The 20,329-nt window shown below is 40.5% G+C and overlaps 1 protein-coding gene and 1 non-coding gene across 3 annotated transcripts; both read right to left on the reverse strand.

Moving 5' to 3' along the window:
- Window positions 1–2,398: 2,398 nt before the first annotated feature.
- Window positions 2,399–2,472, reverse strand: Trnan-guu (transfer RNA asparagine (anticodon GUU)). The gene has a single exon. It is a non-coding gene; the product is annotated as a tRNA-Asn (tRNA).
- Window positions 2,473–7,808: 5,336 nt separating this feature from the next.
- On the reverse strand, window positions 7,809–19,335 carry LOC131936536 (growth arrest-specific protein 2). 2 transcript variants are annotated; one of them, XM_059293569.1, is made up of 8 exons: window positions 18,902–19,335; window positions 17,617–17,737; window positions 16,807–16,908; window positions 16,232–16,359; window positions 15,589–15,730; window positions 14,472–14,701; window positions 8,662–8,757; window positions 7,809–8,042 (listed from the first exon to the last, which is right to left on the reverse strand). In XM_059293569.1, the coding sequence occupies exons 2-8, from the start codon at window positions 17,723–17,725 to the stop codon at window positions 7,833–7,835; spliced, it is 1,017 nt and encodes a 338-aa protein (XP_059149552.1). In that variant the 5' UTR covers window positions 17,726–17,737; window positions 18,902–19,335; the 3' UTR covers window positions 7,809–7,832. The 2 variants fall into 2 exon arrangements, with proteins under 2 accessions (XP_059149552.1, XP_059149551.1); XM_059293568.1 differs by having other exon boundaries at window positions 17,617–17,742.
- Window positions 19,336–20,329: the final 994 nt, after the last annotated feature.

A 20,329-nucleotide genomic window follows, 5' to 3' on the forward strand; every position in this document is an offset into this window, starting at 1 on the left:
ATCATCTGCCACTCTGTGAGTACTTAGTCTGCTCGGCTCAGCTCGGGAAATTCCATTCTTGAGCCAGGTGACGTGCGTGCTTCAGGACAGGCGAGAGGGCGACAGGTGCCGTGTCTGCTGAGCCGTCGGGCGAGGGCCTTTCTTTATCAACAAACAACCGAGGGTCCGATGTTTCGTCATCTCTGGTGCCAATCATTGCTGGAGACATCTGGAACTGGGCTAATGCGACGGTTAGTTTTGAAGAATGTACGAAAACAAAATAAATACATATAATCTGGGGAAAATATATTTTACCCATAATATGCTTCGCCACAAAAATTTTCCTATTTACAATAAGTAAAAAGATTACAATTTATTTTCTTTACTAAGCTAAGACTCTTATGGGGTTTTTTTCTCAGAAAGAATTATGACATTTTAGAACTTAAAAATGCCAATTTCGGTTTTTAACATTGTAACAATTTCACATTTAAATATGCTATTTCCACGTCTTGGGCGACAGTAGGATTTATTCTTGGGGAGGGTGGGGTGGGGGGGGGGGGTGGAGATGTAGGTAGGTAGGCTGAGTTGTGATGTCCTGATGCAATGATAATGCATGTATGCGCGAGTGTGTGTCTGTGTGTGTGTATGCGTGTGATTTATGGGTGAGCCTGACCTAACATTTACCTACTGATGGCCAGTGTCCAAGGTAAAGCTAAAGAAAGAGCTCATCTAATGTCTCTCTATCTATGTCTGTTTATCTATGTCTGTCTATATGTCTGTCTATCTATATATCTGTCTATCTATATGTCTGTCTATCTAAATTTCTGTCTATCTCTATGTCTGTCGATCTATATGTCTGTCTATCTATATATCTTTCTATCTAAATTTCTGTCTATCTCTATGTCTGTCGATCTATATGTCTGTCTATCTAAATTTCTGTCTATCTCCATGTCTGTCGATCTATATGTCTGTCTATGTTTGTCTATCTCTCTGTTCACATGTGTAGAGATTTAAAGTATCAGTACCCCGCAGATAACAATGTCATCTTTTCTCCCCCCCCCTCTTTCAAAATATTCATTTCAATGTCGAGTTGATTATCTTAAGTTTGTTGAAAATCTTGAAGACTTCCGCGGAAGTTACCATTGTACCACCAAAAAAATTACATTTGATTAAAGTAAAAATCCCTGGTTATATTCAAATAGACAAGCGAATTGCCACAACTCCTGGTTGATTTGAGCATCGACACCATTGTTATAGCTACACGTCAATCTTAACGCAACTACGGCTTGCTAGTGGTGTTTCTGTACGCGGTGTTTTCAAACAACATTCGTGTTTACAAGGTTGCGGAAATCTCCACAGGGAAGAAAGAGCGAAAATAGAACAGGACTTCTTCTTTTTTCTTTCTTCTTCGTTCTTAATTATTAGTGTTGAAGGGTGATCGAGATTTATCTGCCAGTGGGTTTTGAACTCGAATTTATCAACCATGAGCTTTTTGCCGACTCGACCACGCCTCCAACACAATTAAGCGTTACGTGTCAACTGGTTATGCGCCTTTGAGGCCATTGACTCCGATTTCAGCCTGCTTTTCTTTTGGGATTTGCTTCCATAGCCTTTGTCCAACCAAGAACAAACTACAAGGCAGCAGTTGTTTAATTTTGGAGTTGTCTCTCCTAGAAGAGTGGCTGTCCCCAGCTAACGAGCCTCATCTGCCCGAGGGTTCGAACTCGAGACTTTTCGGTTTAGCAACCATGAGCTTTACCGACTTGACCACGACGACCCCCTGAACAGGACAGAGAACTCTGCTGAACTTTATTGGAAGCTACGGGAGATAACAATGACAAATTAAAATCCGTTGTCATAATGTATGTAACATAAAAACATTCCAATAAAATAACCTATTCTATTTATAGAAATCAGCCATCTTATTCCCTGCTTGTTTTTGTGTTCGATACATACAATCAGTCGCTTACGAAGAGATATTTTAGCAGGTTACACATTAAAAATCTACGAAGTCATCAGAGACACTAAAAAAAAAATAATTATAAATTAATTTAAACAGTCACTACAGCTTACTAAAAGTAACTTCTTTTTTGTTAGCACATTTTTAGCACATTAAACTGGTTCAGATGTAGAATATTTTTTGGAGCAATCAATAATTCAACAAAGCACTAAAGAATTAACCGAGGTAACAGTCGCTAAATACATAAAGGATACACTTCAAATGTATGTCATTTAATCTTGTCTTTTTTTATCTAATAAAGGTTGAGCTAAACAAAACAACAGAAAACACGAATTTTAGTTTTTGAAAGAGTGTTTTAGGGCAACATTGGCAATGCCGATACAACAATTACAAAGTGCGATAACTGTCGACCAATCAATCAATGCTTAACAATATTTCAGATTATAAAAAAACAACATTCGTCCCTGGGTGGGCTCGAACCACCAACCTTTCGGTTAACAGCCGAACGCGCTAACCAATTGCGCCACAGAGACGTATTAACGATGTGGTACATTAAAGTTTCTTTAATACACATACTTTCGAAAGACTTGCTGTAATTCACATTTACTTTCTAATTCATGTATAAAATAACCCCTAAGGGTGAATGGCTTGAACATTATCTTTGTCTAAATCTACCTTAATTAAAATATTCAACTAGACTATAGCAGGTAGGTTCTGAATCAGATCTGCATTTAGGCCACATACAAACTGGGCTGATAGAAGAACTTCACACTAAGGATATTTTGATTGTTATAAACACATAGGGTTTAAAGGCCAACTTATATTTATTTGTGGGTGCTTGTTTGCATAATATCTGCCGAAAATGTATTGTGACGTTTATGTTTATCTAAATTGATGGCTTAAGAATATCCTGACAGGAATAAGAGGATTATCATGATGATATTCTGGTGTCATTCCGTGGCTTATGTTGTCGCGCGGTGTTACGTAGTTTAACATGGGGTAGTGTGGTGGTTGTTATGTGGTTGTTGTGTGGAGTGGTGGTTGTGTGATGATGTACATGTAGTTTTTATGGTTGGCAAATTTTTGTATTGACAGTTATGAAGATATGCTTTGTAGTGATTATAAACTGCGACAATGTTTGTGTCTAATTCATCAACCGCCCATCCATCCATGTGTAGGTGGTGTTGTCTGTGGTAATGGCGAATCACAAAAGGAATGTCTGCAAGCAGCCAGACTTTGAATCACCACAGAACCTAGATAAAGCATTCAAATTCGATTGACTTGTCACACACTTAGTTGGATCTCTGCTGAAATAAGCCGACAATTGAGCAATAAAAGAGGATTTCAAAGTGCCGCATTAGAGAAATAAATAAAATTGTATAAATGGTCGATGTCGAGAGATATAGTTTCTTTGCTACATGTAAACTCCCAGTATTAGAGGGCACTAGGGCACAAAGACACAGAACACACGTCAATGATTTCAGCGTATAACTCAGCGGTTTCAGCGCCAGTATTAAAATAATCCATACTCATAATTTTCCTCTTTATATAGCTGGCCAGTCATCATCAAAAGAAAACACAAACTCGTAATTTTTCTTCACGAACATTCCTTCTTTTTCGATTATAATTGAACCAGAAACTGACAAAAACTATACGAAGATGTTGAAGACGATCATATTTCTCTCTAATATCAATTCGGTGAGTCTGATCTCTATACAACTCCATTCCTCTGGTGTACTTGGTGACAGTTCTCTATAATCTAAACTCACAATTTCATCTCCACACTTATTTCCCCTTTCTGTACAGAATCTTTTCTTTTTCTTTTGGTGCTTTTTTTAATTCTCTAAGTTCCTTCTTTAAGTTCCCTCAATATTCCTACAAGTCCCTACAATAGCTCCTGCTATATTCCATACAATAGTCCCTACAATAGCTAATGCAGTATTCCCTACAATAGTCAAATGCAATAATTCCATTAATATTCCCTACAATAGTCCATTAAATAATTCCATTAATTTTCCCTAAAAAAGTCCCGCCGTTTCTGCAGAAGTTCACACCTAATTCCCCCCCCCCCCCCCCCAAATCGAGATTCCTTAGCTGAGCGGACAGTTTTAAGACTTGGTGGTGGGGGTCGGTCCAAACTGTACATCAAACATCTCTGGTAAATTCGAAGTTGTATTAGTGGGTAGTGCAGGCTCAGACAAAGGAACTGTCTCAGAACAGTCTGGAAATATTCAATAAAAGGTCTAGTGTAGTTAAAAGAATTGCAAATAAAAACATGTTATTTGCTTGAAGTCAGGGGGCGGGGGGTGGGGAACATATGTCCCCGGGCGACAACCTTAGGAGGGCGCCAAAATGGGTTGGAAAAACAAATTGAATGTTTAAGGGTGGGGGTGCAAATTGAAAGTTTGAGGGGGGGGGGGTGCAAATCGAAATTTTATCCCCGGGCGCCGTGAAAGGGTCGCTACGCCTCTGCTTGAAGTGAAGAATTTAATTCACAGAACATTACCAATGAAGAGCGTGACTGTTGTAAACAGTTTTTTTTACTCCAAGAAGAAGAAACGGCTTCAATTGAACAATGTATTTATGAACAACTCTGGCTAATTGTTGGATGAAACTGGTGTGGACTGATAGACGAAATTCGTGTGGCTAATTGTTGTACAAAACTCGAGTGGCTAATATCAGAGGCGTAGCGACCCTTCCCGGCGCCCGGGGACAAACTTTCGATTTGCACCCCCTCACTTTCGATTTGCAACCCCCCTCAAACTTTCGATTTGCACCCCCCCCCCTCAAACTTTCGATTTGCACCCCCCTCAAGATTTCAATTTGCACCCCACCCTCAAACTTTCGATTTGCACCCCCCTCAAGATTTCGATTTATTTTTCCAACCAATTTAGGCGCCCCCTAAGGTCGGCGCCCGGGGACATATGTCCCCCCCCCCCTCGCTACGCCTCTGGCTAATATATTGGTGAAACTCGTGTGGCTAATATATGGGTGAAACTCGTGTGGCTAATTGTTGGATGAAACAAGATCTTAACCGTAAGCAGATTCTAAAACTCGAGTAAGTGTTCTATGCTATCTCGAGAGCCTATGCGCAGCTGCGCGTGATTACATCACCTTGAACGCTCCACTTCCGGTTCATTTACCTTCTGCTGAGTGGACTTTTTATTTCCCTTTTGATTTAATGGGACGCAGTTTAGTCCAGTCATGTCCGCCCGCAGTTGTTTTATTGATTTCCGATAGGAGAGCGTCTCGTTTAAATTGCTTCACTTGCGGCGTCCTCTAATCCGAGCTTTTAATCGCAAATGAGATTTTTATTTTAATAGATTTTTTATATTGGGCTAGGTAGATCTAAATCATTAACTCGAGTAGTCCTAATTCGCATGCAGCAGAAAATAAAACAAATTTAATCGGAAAACATATTTTATAACGTGTTAACAAGAGTTCGAGCGAGGATGTATGCTTCTCTCCGTTTTGGTCTTTCATAATTTACATGCGTGCATAGTATACAATTGCGGTAAAAAGAATCTTAATAATAAATGTAAAAAATACTTTATCCAGCGTTAAGTGAATTGCAGAGTTTCTTCCAGGCATCCAGAACGAAATGGAATGTATATAGGAAATATTTACTTTAACTGTTGTCGTCGTCGTCGTCTGTCCCCACAAAAATTTCAAGAACCCGCCCCGGACAAAAGTCCACTGTCTTATTGTATCTTAGAGACTTTTGTCCATGACAAGACACAGGATTGCCCACACGGAGACGATGAAGCAACAGTTCAGATGTTTAAGTGTTTCAATACATCTCAGCGTGTGTTCTCAAAGAGTGTTTGCGATGGTTTCAGTGACTGTCCTGAGGGTGACTGGGTTCAAGGACTGTCCTGAGGGTGACTGGGTTCAGTGACTGTCCTGAAGGTGACTGGGTTCAGTGACTGTCCTGAGGGTGACAGGGTTCAGTGACTGTCTTGAAGGTGACTGGGTTCAGTGACTGTCTTGAAGGTGACAGGGTTCAGTGACTGTCCTGAGGGTGACTGGGTTCAGTGACTGTCCTGAAGGTGACAGGGTTCAGTGACTGTCCTGAAGGTGACAGGGTTCAGTGACTGTCCTAAAGGTGATTGGGTTCAGTGACTGTCCTGAGTGTGACAGGGTTCAGTGACTGTCCTGAGTGTGACAGGGTTCAGTGACTGTCCTGAGTGTGACAGGGTTCAGTGACTGTCCTGAGTGTGACAGGGTTCAGTGACTGTCCTGAGGGTGACAGGGTTCAGTGACTGTCCTAAAGGTGACTGGGTTCAGTGACTGTCCTAAAGGTGACTGGGTTCAGTGACTGTCCTAAAGGTGACAGGGTTCAGTGACTGTCCTGAGGGTGACAGGGTTCAGTGACTGTCCTGGGTTCAGTGACTGTCCTGAAGGTGACAGGGTTCAGTGACTGTCCTGAGTGTGACAGGGTTCAGTGACTGTCCTGAGGGTGACAGGGTTCAGTGACTGTCCTAAAGGTGACTGGGTTCAGTGACTGTCCTGAGTGTGACATGGTTCAGTGACTGTCCTGAAGGTGACCGGGTTCAGTGACTGTCCTAAAGGTGACTGGGTTCAGTGACTGTCCTGAGTGTGACAGGGTTCAGTGACTGTCCTGAGGGTGACATGGTTCAGTGACTGTCCTGAGTGTGACATGGTTCAGTGACTGTCCTGAAGGTGACCGGGTTCAGTGACTGTCCTAAAGGTGACTGGGTTCAGTGACTGTCCTGAGTGTGACAGGGTTCAGTGACTGTCCTGAGGGTGACTGGGTTCAGTGACTGTCCTGAGTGTGACATGGTTCAGTGACTGTCCTGAAGGTGACCGGGTTCAGTGACTGTCCTAAAGGTGACTGGGTTCAGTGACTGTCCTGAGGGTGACGATGAAATCAATTGTCCCGTTGAGTGTCCTAAAGGGGTGAACTGTGTTTCAGGACAGCGACTGTCTGATTTGTATTCTGATATTACCAATTATACTAACCATATTAGTGATCATACTCGCACTTCTGATTCTAGTGGTAAACATTTTAATTTAATACCAATTATCATTAGCAGTGAGTTTTCAAAACTAATTAAACTTAATTGTAAATCCATGAAAATAAAATCAGATGAACCACGCGATTATACCCCTAAACGTTTTTTATATCAGAGTCACACGCATGAAGAATATAGGCTCTAATTACTTCAAAAACATTAAAATTAATACCGTGATTAGAACATCTAATTACATGCTGTGCTGTCAACAAGCGCTAGGCAAGAACATCCCTGTTGAAAGATGTTTTTCTGATATGATTTCCATTTCTTCGTGTTTAGATCTAGTCGGTGATGTTAGCCAGAGAACTCTCCTGTGGGCGATAGGTCTACTGGCTGTTGTGGGGAATTTGCTAGCTCTAGCGTATAGGGTGATATGGGATAGAAAAGTTCTGCTGACAGTATACGGGCAGTTTGTGTCCAACCTCTGTATCTCAGACATGATCATGGCCTTTTATCTCATCATTATTGACGTGGCTGACGAGGACACATAATTTAAGTGGCGGACGTTATTACTCAGTTGCACTTTTCTTAGTGTTAAATTTTATCTTGTTTCAATGTTGGTCAACTTTCTATTATGCTGTCAGTCCAACCTAACCAAACCAGCCTCAATTGTTTTTGTCTGAACCACTTGGTATTTCTCATTTCCAAACTGTATGGTGAGATCTGAAGCAGTGGACTGTACCAATCAAACAATAGACCCCCTCACACATAACGAATGAATAGACAAAATATTTTTGGTACTGTATCTCAGAAGAAACCCTGTCTACATAGGACCTGCATGAATACAAGAAACTTTTAACATATGATAGATAAACAAAGAAGCAACTACTGGCCATTGTATGTGAACTACTTTTGTTTTATTGGAAACTTTTAGAGAAGAGTTTGGCTTTTTTCTTGCCCCTCACCATACTGGAGTTACTGGTTCTGTGTATAAAATAGGATTTACTTTGTTGGACGGTCTCACAGGAGTCATCCGAGGACAAGATTGGGGCGTGGCTCATCAGGTAACTCTCAAATGTCTCCCAGCCTCCACCTATCCTCACCATCAGTTGCTTGTTCCTGCACAGCTGAGGGAAGGAAACTCTATCAAAGCCAGGCTAATCGTTAATACTAATGTAGGGGTCAGCTGTTGCTAATGTAGGGGTCATATGTTGCTAATGTAGGGGTCAGCTGTTGCTAATGTAGGGGTCATATGTTGCTAATGTAGGGGTCATATGTTGCTAATGTAGGGGTCATATGTTGCTAATGTAGGGGTCATATGTTGCTAATGTAGGGGTCAGCTGTAGCTAATGTAGGGGTCAGCTGTTGACAATGTAGGGGTCAGCTGTTGCTAATGTAGAGGTCAGCTGTTGCTAATGTAAGGGTCAGCTGTTGCTAATGTAGGGGTCAGCTGTTGCTAATGTAGGGGTCAGCTGTTGCTAATGTAGGGGTCAGCTGTTGCTAATGTAGGGGTCAGCTGTTGCTAATGTAGGGGTCAGCTGTTGCTAATGTAGGGGTCAGCTGTTGACAATGTATGTGTACACCTACTTTACAGTTAGAGCCATAATGCTTCTTAACATAATTCCAAGAATTTCTGATTTGAAGATTGTTATCCAATTATTTTTTTCTTGAGCTAAATTATTGACACAAAACTCAGCATTTTAAAACTGATGTGAGGCCAGTGTATAAGAATAGATAAACTCTTACTCTGATTAACATCTTTTTCCCATACACAAGGTACTGCCCTTCAGTGATCTTATGGACTTTATTCTCTGTTTTGTACGCCTTGCTCAATCTATCAACCTACAGAAAGAAAAACAACTACAGCCATTTTGCACACTTATGGTACTTGATATGTGATAGCTTTTTTTGCACATACAGAAAATTAAAAAAAAAGGCTAAGTTCCCTTTTCAAATCTAACGGGCACTTGATGAGTTGTTCATATGTTTCATGACATCGGCATATTAAAAGATGGTGTGGTCAGCACTATGCCCAGCCGCCTTTACTTTTAGCCACCCTCAGAACTGTATGGACTCACTGACATCCCGTAGTCTGGAGCATGGACAAATATATGATCTTCAGACCTTAGGGCTAGCAGTCAATTGCTCTACCATCCCACCACATAGTTCCAAAAAATCAGCAACAGAAATGTTCAGTAACTCTGGGAATATTTCTTTTTTAACAAAACATTAAATTATCTCCACTTTTTAGTGACTTGTGACTGAATGAAATTTTAACTTTTAAAATGGATGAATCCACCAGGGAACTTACATAAAGCGCATAGCTAAGCACAGAGAAGCAAAGAGGAGTATCCATTTAGATGGATCTGGGCAGCGATTAGATCTATCCTCACTGACAGTTGGAGAAGAATTTAGGTTAGAAACCTCCTGCAAAGACACCAGGAGTTGAGGTCAATGGGATGAATTTGAAATAAACTTCTAGACTGCTGGGACAATTCTCCACAAACTACTAGCTGCCAAATCACACCTCTGAGTCTCTTCTTTACTTCTCTGCTGATGGCTACAACTTATGGCTACAACTTATTTACAGAACATGTTCAACTTTGGTTCTGGCTTGTTTATTGTTGTGTTCATGTTCTTGGTTTAAACAGTTGTGATAATATCCACCTAATAAACATTTCACATTAAAACAACTGGCTCATATAGACACAGTGCCTTTTTAAAAAAAATCCTGGCATAATTTAACCTAACACAATTTTATTCAATTAAGCTATAACTTATGGTGCAGACAAAGACCATTCAAATTTAATTTAATGCTTATTTTATGGATATTTACAAAGTGGCATACCTCATTCTAGATGTTGCCAGATTTTTTAAATGTATAATGTTAAGCCCCTCTATCCTAACATCCAAGCATAAGTGGTTTTGTGTGCAGCAAGGAACCAGCCATAAAAATGACTAAGATATAAAATGGTCCTGTACATAATGGTACCTTGGAAAATGTGGGGGAAAGTTAGGGGCACCAACTGCTCAAAACATCAACTTAAATGCTTGGTGCTAGAAAATCAAATCAACTTCATCAGCTTTATTGATCATCAGGTCTTAAAGGGTACTACATTATCAATTCTGTAATGGGTTCAAATCATCTCACAATCAAAACTTATGTTGAAAGGGAATTTCCTGACATTACCTGGGTGTGTAGAGAAGGAATGTCCTGACATTACCTGGGTAGAGAGGTTGTGACATTACCTGGGTAGAGAGGTCGTGACATTACCTGGGTAGAGAGGTCGTGACATTACCTGGGTGTGTAGAGAAGGAATGTCCTGACATTACCTGGGTAGAGAGGTTGTGACATTACCTGGGTAGAGAGGTCGTGACATTACCTGGGTAGAGAGGTCGTGACATTACCTGGGTAGAGAGGTCGTGACATTACCTGGGTGTGTAGAGAAGGAATGTCCTGACATTACCTGGGTAGAGAGGTTGTGACATTACCTGGGTAGAGAGGTCGTGACATTACCTGGGTAGAGAGGTCGTGACATTACCTGGGTAGAGAGGTAGTGACATTACCTGGGTGTGTAGAGAAGGAATGTCCTGACATTACCTGGGTAGAGAGGTTGTGACATTACCTGGGTAGAGAGGTCGTGACATTACCTGGGTAGAGAGGTCGTGACATTACCTGAGTGTGTAGAGAAGGAATGTCCTGACATTACCTGGGTAGAGAGGTTGTGACATTACCTGGGTAGAGAGGTCGTGACATTACCTGGGTAGAGAGGTCGTGACATTACCTGGGTAGAGAGGTCGTGACATTACCTGGGTGTGTAGAGAAGGAATGTCCTGACATTACCTGGGTAGAGAGGTTGTGACATTACCTGGGTAGAGAGGTCGTGACATTACCTGGGTAGAGAGGTCGTGACATTACCTGGGTAGAGAGGTCGTGACATTACCTGGGTAGAGAGGTCGTGACATTACCTGGGTAGAGAGGTCGTGACATTACCTGGGTAGAGAGGTCGTGACATTACCTGGGTAGAGAGGTCGTGACATTACCTGGGTAGAGAGGTCGTGACATTACCTGGGTAGAGAGGTCGTGACATTACCTGGGTAGAGAGGTAGTGACATTACCTGGGTGTGTAGAGAAGGAATGTCCTGACATTACCTGGGTGTGTAGAGAAGGAATGTCCTGACATTACCTGGGTAGAGAGGTTGTGACATTACCTGGGTAGAGAGGTCGTGACATTACCTGGGTAGAGAGGTAGTGACATTACCTGGGTGTGTAGAGAAGGAATGTCCTGACATTACCTGGGTGTGTAGAGAAGGAATGTCCTGACATTACCTGGGTAGAGAGGTTGTGACATTACCTGGGTAGAGAGGTCGTGACATTACCTGGGTAGAGAGGTCGTGACATTACATGGGTAGAGAGGTTGTGACATTACCTGGGTAGAGAGGTCGTCACATTACCTGGGTAGAGAGGTTGTGACATTACCTGGGTAGAGAGGTTGTGACATTACCTGGGTAGAGAGGTCGTGACATTACCTGGGTAGAGAGGTCGTGACATTACATGGGTAGAGAGGTTGTGACATTACCTGGGTAGAGAGGTCGTCACATTACCTGGGTAGAGAGGTCGTCACATTACCTGGGTAGAGAGGTTGTGACATTACCTGGGTAGAGAGGTTGTGACATTACCTGGGTAGAGAGGTCGTGACATTACCTGGGTAGAGAGGTCGTGACATTACATGGGTAGAGAGGTTGTGACATTACCTGGGTAGAGAGGTCGTCACATTACCTGGGTAGAGAGGTCGTCACATTACCTGGGTAGAGAGGTTGTGACATTACCTGGGTAGAGAGGTTGTGACATTACCTGGGTAGAGAGGTCGTGACATTACCTGGGTGTGTAGAGAAGGAATGTCCTGACATTACCTGCGTAGAGAGGTCGTGACATTACCTGGGTAGAGAGGTCGTGACATTACCTGGGTAGAGAGGTAGTGACATTACCTGGGTAGAGAGGTAGTGACATTACCTGGGTAGAGAGGTTGTGACATTACCTGGGTAGAGAGGTTGTGACATTACCTGGGTAGAGAGGTTGTGACATTACCTGGGTAGAGAGGTAGTGACATTACCTGGGTAGAGAGGTAGTGACATTACCTGGGTAGAGAGGTCGTGACATTACCTGGGTAGAGAGGTTGTGACATTACCTGGGTAGAGAGGTTGTGACATTACCTGGGTAGAGAGGTAGTGACATTACCTGGGTAGAGAGGTCGTGACATTACCTGAGTAGAGAGGTAGTGACATTACCTGGGTAGAGAGGTAGTGACATTACCTGGGTAGAGAGGTCGTGACATTACCTGGGTAGAGAGGTAGTGACATTACCTGGGTAGAGAGGTCGTGACATTACCTGGGTAGAGAGGTCGTGACATTACCTGGGTAGAGAGGTCGTGACATTACCTGGGTAGAGAGGTAGTGACATTACCTGGGTAGAGAGGTAGTGACATTACCTGGGTAGAGAGGTAGTGACATTACCTGGGTAAAGAGCTCGTGACATTACCTGGGTAGAGAGGTTGTGACATTACCTGGGTAGAGAGGTAGTGACATTACCTAGGTAGAGAGGTCGTGACATTACCTGGGTAGAGAGGTCGTGACATTACATGGGTAGAGAGGTCGTGACATTACCTGGGTAGAGAGGTAGTGACATTACCTGGGTAGAGAGGTAGTGACATTACCTGGGTAGAGAGGTCATGACATTACCTGGGTAGAGAGGTCGTGACATTACCTGGGTAGAGAGGTAGTGACATTACCTGGGTGTGTAGAGAAGGAATGTCCTGACATTACCTGGGTAGAGAGGTCGTGACATTACCTGGGTAGAGAGGTAGTGACATTACCTGGGTAGAGAGGTAGTGACATTACCTGGGTAGAGAGGTCGTGACATTACCTGGGTAGAGAGGTAGTGACTTTACCTGGGTAGAGAGGTCGTGACATTACCTGAGTAGAGAGGTAGTGACATTACCTGGGTAGAGAGGTAGTGACATTACCTGGGTAGAGAGGTCGTGACATTACCTGGGTAGAGAGGTAGTGACATTACCTGGGTAGAGAGGTCGTGACATTACCTGGGTAGAGAGGTCGTGACATTACCTGGGTAGAGAGGTCGTGACATTACCTGGGTAGAGAGGTAGTGACATTACCTGGGTAGAGAGGTAGTGACATTACCTGGGTAGAGAGGTAGTGACATTACCTGGGTAAAGAGCTCGTGACATTACCTGGGTAGAGAGGTTGTGACATTACCTGGGTAGAGAGGTAGTGACATTACCTAGGTAGAGAGGTCGTGACATTACCTGGGTAGAGAGGTCGTGACATTACATGGGTAGAGAGGTCGTGACATTACCTGGGTAGAGAGGTAGTGACATTACCTGGGTAGAGAGGTAGTGACATTACCTGGGTAGAGAGGTCATGACATTACCTGGGTAGAGAGGTCGTGACATTACCTGGGTAGAGAGGTAGTGACATTACCTGGGTAGAGAGGTAGTGACATTACCTGGGTAGAGAGGTAGTGACATTACCTGGGTAGAGAGGTCGTGACATTACCTGCGTAGAGAGGTCGTGACATTACCTGGGTAGAGAGGTCGTGACATTACCTGGGTAGAGAGGTTGTGACATTACCTGGGTAGAGAGGTAGTGACATTACCTGGGTAGAGAGGTCGTGACATTACCTGGGTAGAGAGGTTGTGACATTACCTGAGTAGAGAGGTTGTGACATTACCTCGGTAGAGAGGTCGTGACATTACCTGGGTAGAGAGGTAGTGACATTACCTGGGTAGAGAGGTCGTGACATTACCTGGGTAGAGAGGTCGTGACATTACCTGGGTAGAGAGGTAGTGACATTACCTGGGTAGAGAGGTAGTGACATTACCTGGGTAGAGAGGTAGTGACATTACCTGGGTGTGTAGAGAAGGAATGTCCTGACATTACCTGGGTAGAGAGGTTGTGACATTACCTGGGTAGAGAGGTCGTGACATTACCTGGGTAGAGAGGTTGTGACATTACCTGAGTAGAGAGGTTGTGACATTACCTGGGTAGAGAGGTTGTGACATTACCTGAGTAGAGAGGTAGTGACATTACCTGGGTAGAGAGGTCGTGACATTACCTGGGTAGAGAGGTTGTGACATTACCTGGGTGTGTAGAGAAGGAATGTCCTGACATTACCTGGGTAGAGAGGTCGTGACATTACCTGGGTAGAGAGGTCGTGACATTACCTGGGTAGAGAGGTTGTGACATTACCTGGGTAGAGAGGTCGTGACATTACCTGGGTAGAGAGGTCGTGACCTGGGTAGAGAGGTTGTGACATTACCTGGGTAGAGAGGTAGTGACATTACCTGGGTAGAGAGGTCGTGACATTACCTGGGTAGAGAGGTCGTGACATTACCTGGGTAGAGAGGTCGTGACCTGGGTAGAGAGGTTGTGACATTACCTGGGTAGAGAGGTTGTGACATTACCTGGGTAGAGAGGTTGTGACATTACCTGGGTAGAGAGGTTGTGACATTACCTGGGTAGAGAGGTCGTGACATTACCTGGGTGTGTAGAGAAGAATCTGAGTGCAGGGAGACATTTAAATCTTCACTGGACACTGAGGCTGGAGACAAAAACAGGTCATCTAATGATGTGACCGAGGTTAGGCTCAGCTCATGTTGCAATTCTTGCTCCAGACTTATAAACCTTGGTGGCTTCAGGCCAAACCTGACACCTATTCGTGCCAGCTCCATTAGGCAATCTATCACATTCTTTTCTTTATGGTGGGTAACTGTCAAAACATGTAATAATAAGATTCATTGGTTCAGTGTCTAACGGTCAAACACATGCAACAATAATATTTATTCCTTCGGTGTATAATTTTGAGAAACGTAAAAATAACACTCTTTTTTAAAACGCACTTAATGCTGTATCAACTATATTTTTAATACTAAATTTTGAATGCCATGAAAACAATCATAACCCGTCAGAGTCATGCAAACTTAAACCATAATCATTTGAACAGAAATCCCTCAATGATAACATGAAACTCAAACATGAGCCAACATACCCAAGTCCTCAGTGTCAAACAAAGCCTCCTCAATCATGCCACAAGCTCAAAGATAACATGAAACTCAAACAACATGAGCCAACATACCCAAGTCCTCAGTGTCAAACAAAGCCCCTCAATCATGCCATAAGCTCAAAGATAACATGAAACTCAAACAACATGAGCCAACATACCCAAGTCCTCAGTGTCAAATAAAGCCTCCTCAATCATGCCACAAGCTCAAAGATAACATGAAACTCAAACAACATGAGCCAACATACCCAAGTCCTCAGTGTCAAACAAAGCCTCCTCAATCATGCCATAAGCTCAAAGATAACATGAAACTCAAACAACATGAGCCAACATACCCAAGTCCTCAGTGTCAAACAAAGCCTCCTCAATCATGCCATAAGCTCAAAGATAACATGAAACTCAAACAACATGAGCCAACATACCCAAGTCCTCAGTGTCAAATAAAGCCTCCTCAATCATGCCATAAGCTTTAGGATAACATGAAACTCAAACAACATGAGCCAACATACCCAAGTCCTCAGTGCCAAACAAAGCCTCCTCAATCATGCCATAAGCTCAAAGATAACATGAAACTCAAACAACATGAGCCAACATACCCAAGTCCTCAGTGTCAAACAAAGCCTCCTCAATCATGCCATAAGCTCGGCACCAGTTCAAGAAATGTGTGGTATTGTCTCTGGCAAACCAAGACCCAGATCTAGCATGCTTGTTACAGTAGATTTTATAGCTAGGCAGTGGCTGTGGATGAGAGAAGTTTGCATCTACAGAACATGAAGAAATACTTAGTGCCTTTCATACCCACCACAACCTGGCATAAAAGTAGATTAAAATAAAAATATTTATTTTGATTTAACTCCAACTGGTGAACATATTTTCAATCAACTAAAAAAGTTGGATTTAATTTAGTTTGGGAGGGGTCAATAAAATGTCACACAATGAAGGTGAGGGTGGTCCTTGGTAATGCAGGGGGGGGGGAGAGGTTAGATATGTGACTTTAAATATATATTTATACTTTGAAAAATAAAAATAGAGGAAAATCTAATTAAATTTGAATTTTTTCTTTCTCATATTTATGGTTGTTATAATGGGAACAAAAACAGTGTGATATAATTTAGGGGGCAATTTGTGTCAGGCTGCTTTACGTAGCAACATTTTTGCTAATTTTTGACAATTTGCTACTTCAATGATGTAAAGAAAAGTTTCAATATTGTGCAAGTCAACTGACAATGGCATGAATACCTGAGTATAAGTTCCTTGCTGGGCACATATGCTAGCTTGCTGTTCTATCTTCAAACAAATCTGACACAAGATGGTCCCAGTGTCCAGATCATGTATGAAGTTATCAGCACTGAGGTTGATATGGCTGCCTGTGTTTGTGAGAAAATAATAAAACAGTTTTCAGCTGGACCCACCTAAACACATTCCCTTCAATTAAACAAATAGGTTATGTATAATTTTATTACATTTTGAGTTCAATGTTGTTTATCATACTTCATATGTAAACAGAGTCTCTTTGTAAAAGTAATTTTTGTGTAAACGAATCCTAATCACTCTTTATTCCTCTAATTTGAACCATTTTGACTGGGGATTTAGCAGTTGTATTTGTTATAGAAATTGCAACATTTAAGCAAATAGAAATAGAACATTCATAAAAAGTCAGATGTAAACGTAAATTTATAATGGTGCCAGAGTTTAATGAATGTTACAGTATGTAATGAGTTCCCTTGTTTTACCCCGCTCACTAGCTGGCTGTTTATATTTTTACAGGATTTAAAAAAAAAAATTCAGCCATCTTCAAATGTATGAAAATTTACCTATCATTTCTTTGATCCAGTCAGAAAGATCTTCTTTGAGTGATGCTAACAGTTCTCTCTGCAGCTGTGTTCGTTTTTGCAGTAGACGATCATCTGCCATTTCTGCAAGTGAGTGTAAGATAGAGAAAGTAAAACAGAATTAATACAACTACAAATAAGCACATTTTACAACAGTAGGCAATCATCTGCCATTTCTTCAAGTGTAGGATAGAGAAAAGCAAAACAAAATCAATACAACTTCAAATAAACTCAACATTTTACAAATACATGAGGTGAATGTAATCAATACTGATGCTTTTAAATAAAACTGAAATGTTTAAAACAAAAATAAAGTAGCATATTTATAATTATGATTATAATTTATCCTTCGATATGCATTTATTTTCATAATGAATTAATAGGATGCAGCAGTTGAACTTTCTTCAATGTAAAAAGAAAATGCATAACAGTTTTGCATAATGCACATAGGTTACTTATTCTAAACACAAAGGTTACTTATTCTAAACATATAATTAATATTACTATTAGGCTTGTTTTTATTAAAGATCAATTTAATTTGTATTATTTATTTACACTAACCAATTTGAACAAAAACTGTTATTTTATAAATAGCAAAAAGAAAATTGGTATTTGCTGACTCATAACATGATTATGAACCCATATGCTTGGCAGCAATTTAAGTTAGCAACAGAGTATTTAGCCTATAGCTATATAAATAATAAAGTGGATAATAGCTTTTAAAAAATTAAAAAGTGTCATTCAAGTGGTACATTTTCAAAAGCTTAAATAACTGATAAAAATATTTCTTACCATGATATGAAACTGCTCTAGCACTAGTTACTTTTGGGGTCTTTTGCTTATTAGCAATGTTGTTCTCAGTTTTTAATAACTTAGATTTGGATCCTTCAGAAGTGTCCATTTCTGACGTCCACTGCACTGGGATAAAATTGCGGAATATTCAAAAAAAGGTACAGTATAAAGATTTGGATGTTACACAGAAACAGGTGAACTCTACTTTTCTTGCCCCTTGGACCATAGCACATGATAATGTTGTTTAGATTTAAGTGTAAACAAAATAGCCTTAACTTGGTCATGCTGATGTTCAATATTATAAATAAATATTTATTGGAAGAGATGTAGGTCTAGGGTTTACAGATGTATGACAAAGATAGTCAAAGTTTCTCTTAAAAGTGTGATTTGATATCAATGTTGTAACATGTTAGAATGGTAGTAAGAGGCGTAGCGACCCTTCCCGGCGCCCGGGGACAAACTTTCAATTTGGCGCCCTCCCCCCCCCCCCCTCAAACATTCGATTTACACCCCCCCTCAAACTGTTTATAATGCAAAAATGCAACTAAAATGACATTTTAATTTGTTTTTACAACCCATTTTGGCGCCCCTTAAGGTCGGCGCCCGGGGACATATGTACCCCCCTGCCCCCCCATCGCTACGCCTCTGATGGTAGTGTCTTGATCTCTATGTCAAAAGAAATGTAGTTTCAAACAAAGCAAAGATTTTTTTATTTCTGCATAGGCCTCTAGAACTCTAGAGAGAAAAATAATTTATAGCATCTAGATATTAAATTAATTTTTATTGGCCCTATTTTCAACTTATTTCAAGTTTTTTTTTTTTTTAAGCTTTTATTTTAGCATTCTTTTAAAATGTAAGACTACTGATAAAGAATGTAAAAAAAAATGTGTTTTATTCACAACAATAATAATTATCACTGATCAGGCCCCTCTCAGCACACATGGTAGATGCTTGAATTTAGGCTAGAGCTTTACAATTTTGAAAGTTATTCCCTCCCTTGGAGTATAATTTTTAAAATGAGAAATTAGTAGGCCTACCCTACACATAGAAAAAAATACAAAACAATAACATAGAATCTTGATTAATTTTTAGAACAATGAACTGTTGACACAAATGAACTCAGTTGAGTTCGATAGTTACTTTAGAATAAAAGAAACTAGAATAGATCCATCTAGAATCTAGATAATCTAGATTCTAGGAAGACAGGAAAAAAAAAACAACGAAAAAATCATCTAGAATCTAGTCGATCTAGCCTAACTAAAAAAAGACATTTTATTTGGCTTACATCAGCATGTCAAAACGTGTTTTGATGATAACAAATATTATTTAAAGATAGGCTAATAGTTGTTCACATTATATTTTTTTTAAAGATTCTACAGTATAACTATAAATTGGTGTTGACGGCAGGCAAGATAGGTCAACAGTACAGCGGCCATTTTTTATTGAATATTTATTTAAAATTAGATAGATCTAAGTAAGTTACGTAGACTAGATAGAAGCTAAGCTTTAACTAGCCTAAAACTTAACAGTTCTGTTCATAGAAATGCCCGACTCTATATTAGCTGTCAGCAATTTTTAAAAATACTACTCTATTGTGATTATAGATCTGTTTCGTTTCAAAGTCTGTTCAAAATGCTATTTCTGTGATGAGCTCTAAACTGGTGTTTGGAACGCGTTGTCTGTTGACACTACCCAACCTGCCATTGTCATTGTCTTTTGTTTACTAAAAACTTTCGCAATTTTTAAAAACTTTATAAATAGACTAAAATCTAGATTTCTAGATCTGGATCTAGACTCTAGATCTAGAATATATTCTAGATTTACATCTAATTCCTACACAAGTCTTTTTCTTATGTTTTCAGAAAAGCATCTTTTTTGTTTAGGCTATTGTGTTTTTTTTTTTTTTAGTTTTTAATAAAAGAAATATGCAGATATGTGCTAAAATCATGATTATACATTCTTTAAGATTTAAGATGTTTAAATTAAATTAAGGGATCTTGTCAAGATAAGCTCCGCAAAAACAATTTAAGCCTCGCCGCTCAAAAAAAAAAGATTATAAAAACAGTAGATCTAGATTTTATGAAACGTGTACTTGAAGAATAGCTGAATTTATTCAAGAGAGTGAAATTGGGACGTCATTAAAAATTTGCATGAAAATGTCTGTATTTTGGTAAATTTAACACAACCCAAATCCTAACCCAATCACTGTCCCTAGAGGCGTAGATCTATGTATAGATCTAGATCTAAGTTGTTTTTATGGCGTGCGTTTAAATATTCAAATGTCTAAGACTCTAGACATCAGAAATTGATCAAAAGTGGCGGTGCTTAACTTTTCGCCCGTTCACTTTTTTGTTTTAGTAGCGGGCTTATCTGGATAAGATTCAAATTTTAGATAAGAAATATCAACCAATCATTAACTGAAATATACTTGTCTTTCCCCTCCCACCCCATCGGTGACTCATCGTCAAAGTATCCAGACAACACCCCCCCCCCCCCCCAGGAGCTTGGCGGCATTTTGAGCATTTTTGGCTAATTACCAGGCTAATAAATGATTACATCAGTGTTTCTTCCAGACTTTTTTTCATGTCGAAACATTACCAAGGGAAGTAACAAGCTTTGTAATTTTTTTTTTAACAATTAGCTCCCTTGGTAAGGGTATATAACAGGAGCAAAATCACAACTTGATTAGCAGATAACATTATCATTTCTTAGG

This window comes from Physella acuta, unplaced genomic scaffold (assembly GCF_028476545.2).
Source record: "Physella acuta isolate Inbredline_101_S28 unplaced genomic scaffold, ASM2847654v3 ptg000179l, whole genome shotgun sequence".
NCBI classification, from domain to species: domain Eukaryota; kingdom Metazoa; phylum Mollusca; class Gastropoda; family Physidae; genus Physella; species Physella acuta.

What these genes read in the sequence shown, in the direction of transcription:
- LOC131936536 (XM_059293569.1), bottom strand. Translation starts at nt 17,725, where the DNA reads ATGGACACTTCTGAAGGATCCAAATCTAAGTTATTAAAAACTGAGAAC. An exon ending in GTTTGACACTGAGGACTTGG is followed by an intron (nt 14,702 to 15,588) that starts GTATGTTGGCTC and finishes ATGTTTTGACAG; the next exon opens with TTACCCACCATAAAGAAAAG. An exon ending in GGAAAAAGATGTTAATCAGA is followed by an intron (nt 8,043 to 8,661) that starts GTAAGAGTTTAT and finishes TCCTTCCCTCAG; the next exon opens with CTGTGCAGGAACAAGCAACT.